The sequence below is a fragment of the Camelina sativa genome, chromosome 6 (assembly GCF_030686135.1).
Source record: "Camelina sativa cultivar CO46 ecotype springtype chromosome 6, ASM3068613v1".
NCBI classification, from domain to species: domain Eukaryota; kingdom Viridiplantae; phylum Streptophyta; class Magnoliopsida; order Brassicales; family Brassicaceae; genus Camelina; species Camelina sativa.
The window spans coordinates 5429753-5448042 of NC_141885.1; the positions used below are offsets into that span (position 1 = coordinate 5429753).

At 36.5% G+C, this 18290-nt stretch overlaps 1 protein-coding gene, 1 long non-coding RNA gene and 2 pseudogenes across 6 annotated transcripts; 3 read left to right on the forward strand and 1 right to left on the reverse strand.

The window, feature by feature from the left end:
• The first annotated feature begins 604 nt into the window (after positions 1 to 604).
• Positions 605 to 2437, forward strand: LOC147942304 (uncharacterized; annotated as a pseudogene).
• Positions 2438 to 4409: 1972 nt separating this feature from the next.
• On the forward strand, positions 4410 to 6437 carry LOC104790477 (uncharacterized). Of its 5 annotated transcripts, XM_087456205.1 has the most exons (9): positions 4410 to 4595; positions 4782 to 4951; positions 5042 to 5104; positions 5213 to 5232; positions 5331 to 5375; positions 5448 to 5509; positions 5600 to 5718; positions 5871 to 5958; positions 6189 to 6437. In XM_087456205.1, exons 1-9 carry the CDS (start codon positions 4523 to 4525, stop codon positions 6218 to 6220), a joined length of 672 nt encoding a protein of 223 aa, XP_087312331.1. In that variant the 5' UTR covers positions 4410 to 4522; the 3' UTR covers positions 6221 to 6437. The 5 variants fall into 5 exon arrangements, with proteins under 5 accessions (XP_087312331.1, XP_087312329.1, XP_087312330.1 ...); XM_087456203.1 differs by having other exon boundaries at positions 5331 to 5509; XM_087456204.1 differs by having other exon boundaries at positions 5331 to 5509; positions 5877 to 5958.
• A 241-nt stretch (positions 6438 to 6678) lies between these two features.
• On the reverse strand, positions 6679 to 13392 carry LOC109133291 (uncharacterized; annotated as a pseudogene).
• Positions 13393 to 14937: 1545 nt separating this feature from the next.
• On the forward strand, positions 14938 to 17394 carry LOC104790478 (uncharacterized). Its single transcript, XR_015559553.1, has 6 exons — positions 14938 to 15371; positions 15450 to 15789; positions 16303 to 16341; positions 16433 to 16645; positions 16739 to 16951; positions 17193 to 17394. It is a non-coding gene; the product is annotated as an uncharacterized LOC104790478 (long non-coding RNA).
• Positions 17395 to 18290: the final 896 nt, after the last annotated feature.

Genomic DNA, 18290 nt, shown 5'->3' on the forward strand with positions numbered 1-18290 from the left:
TAAGTATGTAATATTGCTAATAGGCTCAAGAGGGTGCTCTCTGCTTTCATCTCCCCCACCAAGTCTTCTTTCGTTAATGACCGGTTACTGATGGAGAATGTTTTGTTAGCCTCAGAATTAGTCAAAGATTTTCACAAAGAAACGATCTCTGCTCGTAGTGCAATAAAGATTGATATCTCAAAAGCTTTTGACTCTGTCCAATGACCATTCCTCCTCAACACTCTCTCGCTTTAAATTTCCCCTCGAGATTCATTAAGTGCATTGAACTCTGCATCACCACGGCATCCTTCTCAGTGCAAGTAAACGGGGAGCAGGTTTGTTTTGTAGTCAAAGGGGTTTGCGACAAGGTTGTTCACTATCTCCTTATGTGTTCGTCATCTATATGCAAGTTTTTTCCACTATGCTTGATAAGGCTGCACGGGAACAAAAGATTGGTTACCATCCAAGATGTCAAAACCTGCAGCTCACACACCTGTGTTTTGCAGATGATTTATTGGTCTTCACAGATGGGAATCAATGATCAATAGAGGGCATTCTACAAATATTTGAGCAATTTGCAGAATTCTCCGGACTCACAAGTAGCCTTGAAAAGTCCAATTTATATATGGCAGGGGCTAAAGAAACTGAGAAGGCTTTAATTCTTCAAAATTTTCCGTTTGCGTCTGGCTCTTTGCCAGTTCGCTACCTTGGTCTGCCATTGCTAACTAAACGAATGACAACAAATGACTACACTCAATTTATAGAGCGCATTAGAGACATGATTGGCTGTTGGAAAGATCGACATCTTTCCTTTGCAGAGCGTTTGCAACTTATTAGCTCAGTGCTTCACAGTCTTACCAACTTTTGGATGTATGTGTTTCGTCTGCCAAGTGCTTTATCAAAGAAATTGATAGTTTGTGTTCAGCTTTGCTGTGGTCAGAGACATAGTTGAATACCAAAAAAGCAAAAGTGTCATGGTCGGATATTTGCCAGCCGAAGGATGAAGGTGGATTGGGTCTTTGATCGTTAAAAGCTGCAAACAAGGTCTGTTGCCTAAAACTTATTTGGCGCCTTCTGTCTTCAAACTTTTTGTGGGCACAATTTTAGAGACTATATCAACTCCACAAGGGTTCCTTTTTGTCGCTCAGTGGACACACCACATTAGGCTCTTGGATGTGGAAAAAGTTACTAAAATATTGTAACCTTGCTTTGAGCTTTGTGAAATATGAGATCCGAAATGGGCAGAACATCTTTTGGCACGATCACTGGTCCCCATTGGGGCCATTGATAGCGGTTACAGAGCAACGAGAATGTGTTAATATGGGGATTGGTATCCACGAAACGTTGGAACAAGTGATCTCTTCACACCACAGAAGTCGATATCGTGTTGACCATCTTAACCAATTAGAAACCCTTATTGATGAGATACAGTCTAAGGAACTAGCTGAAACAGAGGATGTGGTTATTTGGAAAGGGAACGGAGATTGCTATAGGGGTTTCTTCAAAACAAAAGAAGAATGGCAGGCAACTAGGGTGCATCTTCCCCGGCAGGAATTGTCTCAAGGTATATGGTTTACCCATGCCACACCAAAACTTTCTTTCCTTACTTGGCTTGCCATGAGAGACAGACTAAACACGGGTGACCGGTTGCTGATTTGGAATGTAGGGGATCCCATATCCTGTGCCTTTTGTAAAGTGCCATTGGAAATCAGAAATCATTTTTTTGTTCCATGTCCATACTCGAGCAAAGTGTGGTCGGAGCTTGCTTCCAAACTCCTCGCTGGTAACTTCTCTACCGACTGGGCGGTTATTCTCAACCTACTCCTGGCTGGTAACTTTCTTTTTGTCGCTCAGTGGACACACCACATTAGGCTCTTGGATGTGGAAAAAGTTACTAAAATATCGTCACCTTGCTTTGAGCTTTGTGAAATATGAGATCCGAAATGGGCAGAACATCTCCTTTTGGCACGACCAATGGTCCCCATTCAGGCTATTGATAGTGGTTACATAGCAACGAGGATGTGTTAATATGGGGATTGGTATCCACGAAACGTTGGCACAAGTGATCTCTTCCTTGCTTGGCTTGCCATGAGAGACAGACTAACCACGGGTGACCGATTGCTTATTTGGAATGTAGGGGCTCCCATATCCTATGTCTTTTGTAAAGTGCCATTGGAAACCAGAAATCATTTGTTTTTTGCATGTCCATACTCGAGCGAAGTGTGGTCGGGGCTTGCTTCCAAACTCCTCGCTGGTAACTTCTCTACCGACTGGGCGGTTATTCTCAACTTACTCACTAATAGGCTCGTAAGCAAGGTTTGATTATTCCTACTACGATATACTTTCCAGCTCCTTGTTTATTCTATAATGGCAAGAACGAAATGGTAGAAGGTGTGGGGAACTTCACACAACATCGGCTCAGCTACTCAAAAGACTAGATAAAGATGTTCACAACTGATTAACCTCTCTATGAGAGCAAGGTGATAATCGCTATGAGGATTGTATGGTGGTTTGGTTCACAACAGACTACGGATATCATTTAATTTCTATTGTGATGTAAAAACGTTATACTTTTTCGAATAAATTTTACATTTTATTAAAAATATATATCTATATATATGACAAATCCCTACTCTTAAGTTGGTTGTTGGATATGAGTTAGATCTAAGTTAATTACGATAATAATGAATGAAATTTATTAAACAGACTTTTAAAAAGTCGACAAATTGAGACTATCCTAATTAAACTCTGACTAGAAGTCAACAAAGTCGAACTACCTCGTTTCTGGTTTGGCCCAAAAAAAATCAACGGTGATTTGGTGATTTAGTACTTTTAAAGATTTAATAAGAATTATAGTATATTCACTACTTGTAATATGAGAAATAGTCACATTTTACCGTGTGTGTAATAAGGAGTCTGTGAGATAGATTTTTTTTTTTTTAAACCTTTCATGTCTCCACTATTTATCTATCTCTATGGGGCTCGGTGTCAATTTTATCTCTCATAGCTCTCTCTCTCTCTATATAAATATTTTATTTTATTTATTATGTTCTTATCACCTCTTCTCTTTCCTAATTATTCAAATATTTATTAAAACAAAAAACTTTTCACATACAAAAAATCTGTTTTATTCTCTATAATTTAATATGCATTTTGTTTTATTATTTTAAATATATGTTATATCACAATTGATGTATATGATTGTTATGGACACATTTATTGTTAGATGCTTTTTGATCCGTACACGTTTATTAATGGATTGTTTTGATTTGTACACATTTATGGCTGGATCGTTTTAATTATACAGGTTTTTTGTTGGAATTGATATATAATAAATGTTTTAGATACCTTTTAATCAAGTTAGTGTTTAAAACCATCCACCAATAAACGTGTACAGATCAAAACAATCTCATAATAAACGTATATGAATTAAAACTATCCAACAATATACGTGTACAGATTAAAAATCATTCAACAATAAATGTGTATAGAACAATCATATACAGCAGTTGTGATATAAAATATATTTAAAAATCACTTAAACAAAATGCATATCAAATTATAAAGAAAAAAACATAGATTTTTTTTATATGTGAAAATATAGAAAAACATTATATTACTAAATACTTGAATAAGTAAATAAGAGAAGATATATGTTTGTTTACTCATAGTGGCAGACGCACACTGACTCTTATGGGTGCAATTGACACCAATAAAATTTAAAAATTATTCTACCACCAATATTTTAAATATATACCAGTTTGAACCAACCCAAATGTGAGTTTGAATCCATTTTGAACTCATCAAACAATTTTCCTAGATCCACCACTGTTTACTCATGTATCGACGCCGTTTTGCTACACACGTAGAGATTGAGTCAGCATTTCTAACGGTTGACTTAAATCTGTTAACGTGGACATAGTAATTGGCTCAATTTTGTGAGTACAGGTATGAAATTTGAAATGTATTGGGGTACATGTCTAAATTAGCACTCCTTGTTTGTACAAGAAGGAATTCACACTTGGGGGGTGTACGAGTATAAAATGACCCTTTTCCCCATCTTCCTCATCCTCCAAACCTTATCTGACACTTTCAGCAATCCATCATTAATTTGAAGTAGTTCTTTATATCTCATGATTAAAATCCATAATTTAAATTAGAATAATCGAATCATAATGAATCACCTAAGTAATCCTTCAAAATTTCTTATAGAGTGAGTGCCCCCAGTAAACTTGAGCTAGTTGTTTATATAATATTAGTTTGCAGTATATACTAGAGGAAAAATTACAGTCGCAGTAGCAGTAGCAGTTGCTTGGGATTATTAAACAAAATATGCCATAAACGCAATATACAAGTTTCAGTTCCTAGTTTCCTATGATAACATTTTTGGGCTTAATAACTTGGGCCGAGATTTTGCTAATTGTTGCGCAAGATGCGAGCAGTTTCAGAACAAAAGGAACTGAGATATTTTTACTCTTTTTTTCTTTCAGTAGAGAGACACTAGAGAGAGAGAGAGAGAGCTTGAACACACGAAGAAACAACCATGGCGGGAATCGATACGCAGAAGCAGTTTCTCTCTCTGATCCGCGATTTCACCTCTGAACGATCTCGTGGAGGTTAGATCTTCATTCATTTTTTTTTTTGTACATATCGTTCTCTGGAGATTTCGCGATGAAGTAGAAGAAGAAATTTGAAACAAAATCGAACAGATTCTGGAGAAGATTGATTTGCGTTTTTGAGTTGTAGGCGATTTTATGCGATTTCGATTCTGAATTTGTTTGGTGATTCTTTTTCTGGTTAAGAGCAAAGAGTTGTTGGATTGAAGAAACGGATCGAGGTTTTACAATCGGAAGTTGAAGCAGCGAATTCAGAAGTTGAGCATGCGAAGCGTATCAAAGAAGTCTCGGAAGAGGAGCTTAACGGATACGAAGTTGAATTGTCTTTGAACGATGCTACGATTCAATCTCTGGAGGTTTTGATTTAACCTGATTTTTTTTGTGATGATTAAGAACTTTTGATGTATAATGAGATTGAAACTGTATTATTTTTTGTTTATCCTCAGGCAAGGATTGGTCTTCTTCAGGATGAAGTTTCTACTATTGGGAGTGAGATTGATGCTCTTAAGGTCTGGGCTACACATTGTTTATCTGAGTTTTAGTCCTTGTTTGGTTAATTTCTTTGTTTAATATTCTGGAATTTTTTGTGGGGTGACTTGATTGTTTGGGAAATAAAGAACAAGGAAGGATTACTCAGGTGATTCTGATCTTTCTAACATCTTCATAAGTTCAAGTTTTTTGACATATAACTTTTGTTTTGTTTGGTGATTGTTTAATTCTCTTTGTGATATACAGAGATCAGTTTATAAGCCAAATGGAAGAGCTGAACAAGGAAATAAGGTTAATTTTGATTGTCTGTGTTTTTAATGTTTCTGCTGATGAATACATCGAACTTGCTTGGTTGGGTAATAGGGAGTTCCAGAGAACAGTAGAATCAAGTTTGAGCAATGATGATAGTACTGGCGTAACAGCAAGTGAGTAGCTAAAGTTTACAGTTTACTCTTCTTGTCTGATTTTTCAATGTTTATTAAGAGATAATGGCTTCCGGACATGTTTCATAATAGCTTTTGAGGATGGTCACGGAGCTGATTCAGAAGCTATAAAGAAGATGCTATCTGATGTAAATTCTCAATTAGCAAAAGAGGAAGACGGATACCTGGCTGAGCAGAAGATACAACAACAGGTAATAGACCATGACCAAGATGCTTGAATATATTATTAATTTTCTGCCCCAAATACCTTTTTCTAGCTTATGCAGTCCCTGTTTCTCATATTTTGTTTATTCAATTCGATAAAGAGAACAAATAGGACTGATATCTGTTTTTCTATATGTAGCTGCAGAAGGAGCTTGATGAGTATGAGAAGAAAATGTCACTCATGGAGTCCATAACAGAGAAAACAAATTCAGTTCAAGTTCTTGCTGAATATCCTTAATTCCGCTAGCTAGTGAGGCACGGTTTATATACTTATAACTACAGTTGCAGTAATCATTTATCACATTTGCACCTTCTAGTTCTGTTGTTTTTGAGACGGCCAGCCATTCTTTTGCCAGGATATAAATGCGTGCTTTTTGTCAGGATATAAATGCGTGCTTTTACTTTTTCATTTTGACTTGCCATTATTTCAGAAGAATAGTTTCCTTGACAGAAAACAAGCAGACATCTGATAACTCGATTGTCTCATAACTTGAGATTCATCCACTCATCATATAAATTCAAGACTATCAAAGTTAGAACTTCCTCCCTACATTCCAAGTCCTTGATGAGTTACGATTTTTCGATTAGGATGGAACGAACAACAGTTCAACTGCCAAATGTGTTAACTTATAACCACTTTTTTTTTTTTGTTTGGTGCAAAACTTATAACCACTTAAACAGTCAATTAAATCACTTTTTCACTCAAGTATTACATACTACAGTAACTTCTCCGTCTCTTTTGCGTCACTTGTTTCACCCTATATTAAGGTGTTAATAGGCTTGTATATGTAAGCGTGCATATATACACGTAAAGTAGTTGAACTCTCGTTAAAAAGAATGTGAAAGGATAAAAAGATTGCGAAACAACAATACAATATAACAAAGTTAAGTACTTTTGATACACTTTTTTTTATTCAGCAAAAAATTTGATACACAAAACAGTAAATTCAAAGACATCGTATGTCGTACTGCTCACGACAGTTATCGGAGCAATAATATCTATAGTAAAAGTTGCAGTCCATTTTCAAGAAAATTGGGAATATGCAACTAGACTCACATTCACAGCAAAGTGGTCGGGACATACCATTGTTGCGAACTATCTCAAAAGTTTTTGCATCCACTATCAGTTCACTTCCTGGCTTGAGACCTCGGAATTCACTGAGCACGCAATTGATATGCAAAGTAACCCCACAATGTTTACATGTGTAAAACCAATTTTTTGTATCCGTTTTTTTTTCACAAATATCGCACCAGTATTTACTCCTTGTCTCTTCACGGTAGCATAAAGAGAGAGGAAATGATCGTCAACTCTATGTTTGACCTCATATGGTAATAGAGCGCACCTGAAGTCTAGGACGTATCCACAATTATCTTCAACGCATCTGAGCACATGAAATGCCCCTCGGTTGCAAGTACTACAGATTCCCCGCGGTGATGTGTAAAATAAGGGATGACTTCGATGGAAAAAAGGCTCAGAAACGAAAGCACATCGCACATCTAATTGAAATCGACCATGTCTATAGTGAAAACCACTATAAAGATCCCCACAAGCGCCACATAAATCATAATGGATGTTGGCTTAAGCTTGAAAAACAAGCAAAGTTAAATAAAGACATAAGGCTAATCCTACCAAGTTATGGAAATAGGATTAGCTCTAGGTTATTTAGGATTTATCTAAGTAACTTGTCCTAATACAATTATGATTTGGTATTAAGCTACTATGTCTATATAAGGAGGTGTCAAAGCTGTGACACAACTTATGAGAGATTAGAGAGTTTGAAAAGCTCTAGTTTTTGATTATTTTTCTAGAGCAATAAAGGTTTCCAAAGAGAGTTTATTCTTAAGATACTGTTTTGTTAAATTCAATATTTGGTATCAGAGCTTCTATTGAGTTTTTCGATCTAGTATCCTTTGAACTAAAGAGAGGATCCTTACTCTTCTAACAAAATTTTTCTTTCAATACGTTTACAAGAGAAGTTGCTCTTGACTGTTTTTGAAATCTAAACATGAGTTATACTGTATTTGAAATCTAAACATGAGTGATACCAAGCACGGTACGAGAAAGTGGTTTCTCCTCTATCCAATGTCCAATGCTTAACACCACAAATTACACTGTCTGGTCTATGAAGATGGAAATCTTGTTACGAATCCACAAGGTTTGGGAAGTCATTGATTCAGGATCCGAGAATGAAGACAAGAACGACATGGCTAAAGGAATCTTATTCCAATCCATACCTGAGGCTTTACTTTTACAAGTAGGAAAACTTGTAACTGCAAAAGCTGTATGGGAAGCGGTGAAAACAAGACATGTTGGTGCATATAGGGTTCGAGAAGCACGATTGCAGACTTTAATGGCCAATTTTGATCGACTGAAGATGAAGGAGAGCGATAAGATAAATGATTTTGTTGGAAGATTGTCTGAGATAACCACAAAGTCTGCAGCCTTAGGGGAAGAAATAGAAGATCCGAAGCTTGTAAAGAAATTTCTTAAAATCTTACCTAGGAGACGCTATATACATATCATCGCAGCTTTAGAACAAGTGCTTGATCTTAACGCAACCAATTTTGAAGATATTGTAGGCCGACTTAAAGCCTATGAAGAGAGAATTTGTGACGAAGAAGATCAACAAGAAGAAGACCAAGGGAAACTTATGTATTCTAATACGGACTCTCAATCTTTTCAAGGAAACTCGGGAAGTTTTAGAGGACGAGGACAGGGTGGTGGAAGATTTGGAGGAAGATTTGGAGGACGATTTGGACGAGGAAGAGGATGTGGACGTTCTGGTTATCAACAGAAGGATAAATCGAGTATTGTTTGCTACATATGTGACAAGCCTAGTCACTATGCTTCGAACTGTCTAGATAGGTTTTTAAAACTTCAAGAAACAGAGGAGAATGACGGAGACAACACACAGGAGGCTGATGAATTAATGATGCATGATGTCGTGTATCTAAATGAACAGAAAGTGAAACCAAGTAAACTCGAGAAGCACTCTGCATAAGACAACGTATGGTACTTTGATAATGGAGCTAGCAACCATATGTGTGGACATGTTAGTTATTTTCTTAAGCTAGACAAGAATGTTACAGGAAATATCCAGTTCGGGGATGACTCTCGTATTGACATCAAAGGAAAGGGATCAATCCTATTTATTTGTGCTAATGGTGAAAAGAAATTTCTGAGTGAAGTCTACTATATACTTGACCTAAAGAGTAACATCATAAGCCTTGGTCAAGCAACAAAGTCTGGATGCGATGTCAGGATGAGGAAGGATTACTTGATATTATACGATAGAGATGGAAAACTTCTAGTAAGAGCTAACAGATCAAGAAATCGGCTATATAAAGTAGTGATGGAAGTCGAAACTACTCGTTGTCTCCAGCTCAGGACTACCAGTGATTCGTCAAAGTGGCATGCTAGACTTGGACACATTGGGAATGATGGCTTAAAAACATTGATACGAAACAAGATGGTAACAGGGAAACCAAGTTTTAGATTGAAAGCGATTTGTGCACTTCTTGTCTGCTTGGAAAACAATCAAGAAGAGTATTCCCAAAGGCAACTGCGTATCGTGCCTCTCAAGTGCTTGAACTGGTCCACGGAGACCTTTGCGGACCCATCTCACCTACAATATCAGCTGGAAATCGGTACATTTTTGTTTTAATAGATGATCATTCAAGATACACGTGGACACTGCTCATGAAAGAGAAAAGTGATGCTTTTGAGAGGTTCAAGAAGTTTAAGGCAATAGTTGAACAAGAGTCAGGGGTTGCAATAAAAAAAAATTAGAACGGATCGTGGTGGAGAGTTTGTGTCAGGAGAGTTCAACAGTTTTTGTGAGGTTGCAGGTATACAAAGACATTTGACAGTTCCCTTCTCTCCACAACAAAATGGAGTTGTGGAGAGAAGGAACAAAACTCTACTTGGCATGACCAGGAGCATTCTTAAACATATGAAGGTTCCAAACTATTTATGGGGAGAAGCAGTGAGACATGCTACTTATCTCATAAATAGAGTTCCAACGAAGGCATTAGTCGCACAAACGCCGTATGAAGTGTTTAAAGGTAAGAAACCAAATATAGAGCACTTGCATGTGTTCGGTTGCATTGGTTATGCTAAGATGGAGGCTCAACATTTGAGAAAATTGGATGATCGATCGCGAGCTTTGGTTCACCTTGGCATAGAACCGGGATCAAAAGCCTACAGGCTACTTGATCCGCTGAAACAGAGAATTGTTGTCAATCGAGATGTGGTCTTTGACGAACATACTAGCTAGAGATGGAACAGTGATGAAGTTGATATTGATTCAGGTATGTTCAAAATTGTTTTTGGAAAATTTGGTAATAATGGAATAAGAGACTTGATTGAGGTTGAAGAAGCAGAGGAAGCTGAGGGAGAAAGAGATGGGGTAAGTGACAATAATGGTGTTACCTTGCTTGATGAAGGATTCACTCATGTTAAAGAAGAGGACACTGTTACGAGAGATGTAACAGAGAGAGATAATAAACACCAGCAGGTCGTGGAATTTCAACCTGCACTTCGACGGTCTTCAAGAGTATTTGTACAACCAAAGTATCTTGAAGACTATGTTCTTTTGGCTGAACTTGATGAAGATTACGTCTACTTGGCTGAACTTGAAAGTGAACGTTTATTGCTTACACTTGATGAAGAACCGTAGGATTATCAAGAAGCTAAGGAATTGCAGGTGTGGCGTGATGCTTGTAAAGAAGAATTAACTTCGATAATTAAGAATAATACTTGGAACCTAGTTGATCTTCCATCAGGAGCAAAACCTATTGGATTAAAATGGGTCTTCAAGATCAAAAGAAACTCAGATGGTAGTATTAACAAGTATAAGGCGCGTCTTGTAGCAAAGGGTTATGTTCAGCATTTTGGTATAGACTTCGATGAATTCTTTGCTCCTGTAGCTCGAATTGAGACCATTCGTTTGATCATCTCCTTGGCTACCTCACGAGGTTGGGAAGTACATCACATGGATGTCAAGACAGCATTCCTTCACGGCGACTTGAGAGAAGAAGTTTACGTTTCACAGCCTGATGGTTTTGTGGTTGCAGGAAGTGAGGGAAAGGTGTATAAATTAAACAAGGCTTTGTACGGTTTGAAGCAGGCTCCAAGAGCTTGGAATGCGAAGTTAAATCAAACCTTGAAAGAGTTAAAGTTTGAGAAGTGTTTAAAGGAGGCTTCCTTGTATCGAAAGATGGTGGGCAATCATCTTCTCTTGGTGGCAGTCTATGTTGATGATTTGCTTATCACAGGCTCTTGTGTGAAAGTAATCAATGATTTTAAAGCTGGAATGGCTGCGAAGTTTGAGACGAGTGATCTCGGGAAACTTACATACTACCTTGGGATCGAAGTGATTCAACATGACAATGGTATTATGTTGAAACAAGAACGTTATGCTGGAAGGATTCTAGAGGAGGCAGGACTAAGAGAGTGTAATGTAGTGCTCACACCTATGGAGTCTGGTTTAAAGATGTCTAAATCACAAGAAGAAGAAAGTGTAGAAGAAAGAGTGTACAGGAGAAACATTGGATGCCTTAGATACCTATTACACACTCGACCAGATTTTTCTTTTTGTGTAGGTGTCTTGAGCAGATATATGCGTGAACCTAAGGTATCTCATGGAGCAGCACTAAAACAGATACTTAGATACTTGCGGGAAACACTCTCGTTTGGACTCAACTACACTCGATGAAAGGGAGCAGAGTTGGTTGGCTATAGTGAAGTTAGTCGTACTCGTTTTGATGAAACAGGTCTGGTTGGTTTCAGCGATAGCAGCCACAATGTCGATGAGGATGCTGGGAAGAGCACCACGGATCACATTTTTTATTTTAATCACTGTCTGATTACTTGGTGCTCGCAGAAACAAGAAACCGTGGCGATGTCCTCCTGCGAAGAAGAGTTCATGGCAGCCACTGAGGTTGCGAAGCAGGCCATATGGCCTCGGGAGCTTCTTGGGGAGATAAGAGGACGAGATAATGAGAAGGTGCTGATAAGGATCGACAACAAGTCTACTATAGCTCTCACGAAGAATTCTGTCTTCCATGGGAGAAGTAAGCATATACACCGACGATATCATTTTATTCGTGAATGCAAAGAAAATGGACTAGTGGAGGTGGATCATGTACCTGGGAGTAAGCAGAAAGCTGATATACTCAAAAAAGCACTAGGAAGGATTAAATTCTTGGAGATGAGAGAACTTCTTGGTGTTAAGGACACAACCAAAGAAGAGATCAAGCTTAAGGGGGAGATTGTTTGCTTAAGCTTGAAAGACAAGCAAAGTTAAATAAAGAGATAAGGCTAATCCTACCAAGTTATGGAAATAGGATTAGCTCTAGGTTATTTAGGAGTTATCTAAGTAACTTGCCCTGATACAATTAGGATTTGGTGTTAAGCTACTATGTGTATATAAGGAGGTGTCAAAGCTGTGACACAACTTATGAGAGATTAGAGAGTTTGAAAAGCTCTAGTTTTTGATTATTTTTCTAGAGCAATAAAGGTTTCCAAAAGAGAGTTTATTCTTATGATATTGTTTTGTTGAATTCAATAATGGTCGGGCTCACCTCTTTCTAGAATCAAGCGTTTATTGCTTAGCACATGCCATTTCCGTTTAGGTAGATTAGCACATCTCTCATGAAGAATGAAACTACAACTCATGCAGCTGTAGAAGCAATCGTGATATATGGGATAAGAGCATGCCTCGCAACGCCGTCTTTCCTCAATAAAGATACATGACTTGTCAAGTCTTAAGTTATGGTCTTCATGAAGGAAATTTTGTATCGTGTTTTCATCTATCACCTTGAATGGCTCGATTTCTTCATCTTCGTCGGGTTCGTCTTTCATCTCTATGTCGTCCCATACATCTTCTCTAGTAGCGCATTTGGTATGAAACGTAGACATGGGACACCTCTGACAAGAATAACCCCCACAAGTCCAATCCACTTTCTTACGACAAACTCCGCATACCGAATTCGCAACACCGATAAGAGAAGTGCGAGAAACGCGATGGTCATGACGGTTAATGTTTATGACCCATGGAAATCCAGATCAATCATTGTGGGCAGTGAAATCGCATTGAAGACAGACATAAGGGCTTCGATCTCCCTTCAACCCACATGTGGTGCAAGTGAAAGAGATGGATTTTGGCATAAGGGTGAGTTTATGGTCATGTGTGTTTACATCGTGAAGATATAGTGGTGGTGGATTTTGAACACAAAGCAAATCTAAGGTAAAGTTACAGGAGGAACAATGATAAAAAGCTTCATCAACATGTTTTTTTCCACACATACGACATTTTCCATCACTGTAAGCGGGTGGTTTACCATTTAAGTTTGAGAGGGTGGATTACCTCTGCCGCATACTTTTGACATCTCACATGGAATGACAAATCGCAATCATGATATTTGTACAGACATCCATCACCTTCCTCTCCGCAAGAAGCACAAGTGTGGCAGCTTTCCACCATTCACCTTCGGTGGTGAGTACTTGACACAATCCAAATGGATTACAAAATCACAGCTCCCCATGCAGTTATATACTTTTGTACACCACTCGATCTTCTCTCTACATATACCACATCTCCTCTCCTCATAATTGTTTGCCAATTTAAGATCGAAATTACACTTATGAAAAGGGTGGTTGATCTCTTTAGGGGGGTTGCTGCATGTCTTGTGGGAAAAAAAGTCGCATTCGGTGCAGGAGTAGCCATCACTTATAGCTTCGAATTTGATTCCGCAGAAGTCTCCCCTCCGCCCATCTTTCAAAGGCGTCAACTTATGATAATCATGAATGGGTAGTTTCACCTTTTTTTGTTTCTTTTCTTGACATCGAATGGGTAGTTTCACTTCCACAAGATCCGTGTCGTATTTGGAAAGTAGAAAAAAAAAGATTGGATTTGAGTTCTCTGTAAATTTGAGGGCTTTGATTAGTGTTAGATAAGAATCATCCTTTTGTAGGCAAGTATGGTCTTACAGAACCAATAAAGTCGTTTAAAAAATGAACAATAATAACTTCTTTCATGGTCAATAATAATTCATTACTCATACGTTATTGTTGCAATATTTAGGCCATGAATGGTAATTAGTTTTTAGATGGTTTTTGGTTTTTAGATTTTAGATTTTGAATTTTGGTTTCTGATTTTTTAATTTTTAGTTTTTGCTATTGAATTTAAAATTAATAAATAAAAAAATCAAAAACTCAAAAATTAAAAATGTTCTCGTTGAAAATAATTATTTTTTACAAAAACCACAAATTATGGTTTTTAGTTTCTCTTTGAAATTGTAAGAAATCACCCAAAAACTAGTTTCTCTAAATTCAAGAGAATCTATTTTTTGAAAATCTTGAATGGTAAAAAAATAGATTTTCAAAGAATCAGAATCCAAAAACTACTTAAAATCTAGTAAACATTCAAGGCCTTAATAGTAAAATTTAGATCTAACACACTAACCATTTTATATCGCGCTAAAATTAATGGAGCACGATTTACATCGCAAATTTGTACTAATAATACTCCCTCCGTTTTATATTACTTGCTTAGACAATTTTACACATATTAAGAAAACAATTAAATTTTCTATTTTATCCCTCATTAATACACTATTTCATTTGATATAAGTAATTAATAATCTAAAAGTTAGGAGTAAAATTGAAAATTTAATACATAAAATTGCATCGTAAATACAAAACGACAAGTAATAAAAAACAAAAAAATATCTCTAGAATGACAAATAAAAATAAACGGAGAGGGTATGTGTGTTTCTAGTAACTTTCAATGGGACAAGTAATAAATGTGACTTGCAAGATTAATATCATATACTCCCTCTGTCTCTTTGGAATATTTTTTTGTTCCAAAAATTGATGTTTTGTAAACTTCAAAAAGTAATCACTGAAAATATTTAAAATTTTGATTGTTATTGGTTTAAAATTAAATAATTTCTCTTTAGTCAAAGAAAAAAATATATTTAAATTCAGTAATTATTGTTTTCTTAAAATATGTAAAACCTTCTAAAGATCAATCTCTACGAGAGAGATGGGTATATAATAGCAGACTTTTCTCTCATTTTAGGGTGTCCACATCAGCATAAATTTTCAATTTCGTTGGGCGTTTTGTAAGCCCAAATATAACTTTTCTAAGTCCAATTGATCAAAGCCTCTTTGAACTTTTTCCCTTCGTCTTCTTCTTCGTAAACAATCAGATTTCTTCTCTTTCTTCTCCACGACGAGCTCCTTCAACGATGGACTGCAATAATCCTCAACCGAAATGATTGAACCGAACCCAATCTTCGACCCGTTAACTCTCTCCCGTCACCGGCGACAGATTCTCGCTCCTCTCTTCTCCACCGCCTCCGCCAATCTCCTCTCTACCATTGAACGGCGATGTCACCAAGAGCTCTTTCAGTTTACCCCTAGCAGCACGGTGGTTCTCCCTCTAATTTTCCCCGGAGTTTCCATCAGATTCCGGCGAATCCTTAAGGATCTGACGGAGATTGCGTCTGCGACTGTCCGAGCTCTTTTCGAACAACATCCGCAGGGTTTTGCGTCGCCGGAGATTAAATACAGGGCTCTTCTTCTGACTCATCGTAGGGTTCCCGGCGGTAGAGGATGCCTCTAAGCTGCGATGTGCGGAATCTAAATACTCCCTGGCATTTAATTCCACTTTATTTTGTGTTTGACTAATTGGCTCAGTTGCACTGAAAGGGTACCGGAAGGAAGAATGACAGCTAAACAACTTTGAGTTCCCAAAGAAGAAAGAGTGAAATCTCGTTCCAAAAAAAGAGACAGACAAATCAAACTAGGCTTATCGATTGACAGAATAATACGTATATAAGAAGAAGGCCGCTTTGTGGAGTGAGCTTTCTCTCTAACCTACAACTCTCACTACCAGGTACAAGAAAGAGTTGATTGCCCCAAAAGAGGGAAAGAGGACCGAAGGAACAACCTAAGAGACCCTACGCCCCATAGAAACTGTCTACCTGAGAAATTTGTGTATCTTTGGTGCTATATCAACGAGAAGGGTGAGAAGGTTTACACCACTAAGGTACCTTCACTTTATTATACTCATCTCTTCTCTTTTGTATGCTTGATTTGAAAAACGAAGTGACCAAAAGGGTATGCATGGTCTATATATAATCAAGCAATAATCTCAGCATTTTCTTTCGTAATGTGTTAGAATCAACTCCCTTTAGAATCTCGAATTAAAAGGGATAAAGTTCAACTTCCATTACAGAATTACCATGTATTTTGTTCTTGTCAAGAATTTTAGGATTCGAAAACAAATCACTGTTTTGTTAGGGGTTAGAAAAGTTTAGGTACACACTAGCAACTTTTGTTTTGTCTGCTTTTATGATTTGCTGTTTCATTTATCTTCAAAATTGATAGAAGCTTTTCTCGACATTGAGTTCTTTTTTTTGAGTTCTTATTCTATATATAGAAGCATTTTGATACAAAATGAGCTTGGTTTCATTTATGTTTATAGAGTTTCATTTATTCCTGTCTGTCTTCCAGTCGGTTCTCATATGATCCATATAATTGTTTCATCTGGTTATTTCAGATTCAAGGAAGGCAAGTGCGTCAGTAATCAGATACAATGGTAATATATGCATTCTGAAGATACATTGTGAATTTTGTTTATTTCAACGATTTGAGCTAAGAGATTTTTTCAATCTTTTGGATAATCACAGTTAGCTTTGTTCAATTTCCATTCATTCCTGACGGTGGTGCTGCTTCTGATCTGCACTTGCACTTATCTGAAGATGCAGTTCCCTGCTATTTTGGAGTAGAAAACTGGGTTAGTACAATCCATGTTATAAAGGGTGAAAAAGGTTATCCCTTCCACTCACCTCTCATTTATTTTGGTCAACTAAGAAAATGCATCATCAACATGTCATCAAGCGGTAATTGATTCATATCTTCATTTATATTCTCAACTCCACTACTTGAAACGGAAATTGGACTAAACCATTCTCACTCCACATTTTGTCGTTTAGCTTTTCTATAGGACTACTATAAATCCTATCGCACCACCCACAAACACGAGTTCATCCTTCCACCTTGATTAAAAAAAAACTGAAACTTTATATTTTGAGAAAATGTCTTGCGATGATGTTGTTGCCATTCCTGCTGAGCCAAACCATGTTAGCTTTGTTGGCCGTCTACTTCGGTTTTGGGATAGTAATCATCTGGGATCAGCACTTCAGCAGGTAAACCATGATATTCGTCTCAGATTTTAATTTGGTTGGTTGGATTTATTTTCATGTTCTTCGTTGGAGGAAGGGGATGATGAAATCGAAGGACGGGAACTTTTTTAAAAATTTTTATTTGTTTTGGTTTGTGAATTTTTGCTGTAATACTGATGCCAGCTGGCAATTTAAAATATGAAGATGGACTGACAAAATTAAAAGAGATAGGCCATTTTAAGCTTCTTCTCTTTTTGTTTTGCAGAAGCCCAACTACATCTCTACTACGTGTCGTTGAGTTACAACAAATACACAAATTATTTTTTTCCTTTCTGTCGGCAATTTAAAATAAGTTTTGTGTGGAATGAAATGTACTACATAATATAGACAATGTCCTAAAAACGTATAAACATCTTTGTTGTTTCATATTTTACTAAATAAATCCAAATGTGTATGTTATTTGTGTACCTGTGGTTTCTCTGAATATATATCATCAACGTTTTTCAGTTTTTTTTTTGTAATTTTAATATTCAAATGTATACGTGATTTATTAATTTGTCGATTTTTGGTGATTGATCAAACTTTCATCTATTCTATTTCTATAATAATCCAAAAAAAAAAAATCCGAGACTCCATTTTTTTTCTTTTGAGATTTGTTTACACAGAAAAAAAATCGACTAGATTAGATTAACTCCATTCCAAGCTTAGATTAGATTAACTCCCTGTGATTTGATCGTTTCTTAACATCTCATCAAATGGAAAAAAAAAATTCGATAATTGCCTAACACATGGCACATTTAAATCAAATGGTAAATCAGACAAAATACTATCATATATAATTGTACAGTAAAAAAAAAACAGAAAATTAACGTCAATACCATTTTTATGGGAACATTTAATTTCAAAAATATTTTTAAACCATTTGATTTAGCACAATCAGTGCCAACTAAGCACATGTGCTAAGAGTGCAAAAACACTAGATTCAAAAAATAAAATGTTATTTATAATAATTTTATAGAATAATATATATGTAGATTTTTAATTAATAATATACCTTTGAGTCTATATAAAAAAATATTAAAACTGATTAGCATGCAACCCGGCACAACGGGCAGATTCTCATCATTAGTTATCAATATAATTAAGTTTCAAACTTAAGATATACAATAGTACTAATTCAAGATCTGATTGATTATACCACTAACCACTACCATGTGTTTTAATTAAAGTACTCAAAAGTCAACTAAACACGGTTTACACTGCAATATGTGTTTAGGTCAATTGACAGTTAAAACATCATTGTTACTAATACATGCAACTTGAATCAAAAACGATAACAGTATGTGATGAATATTCTTTTTTT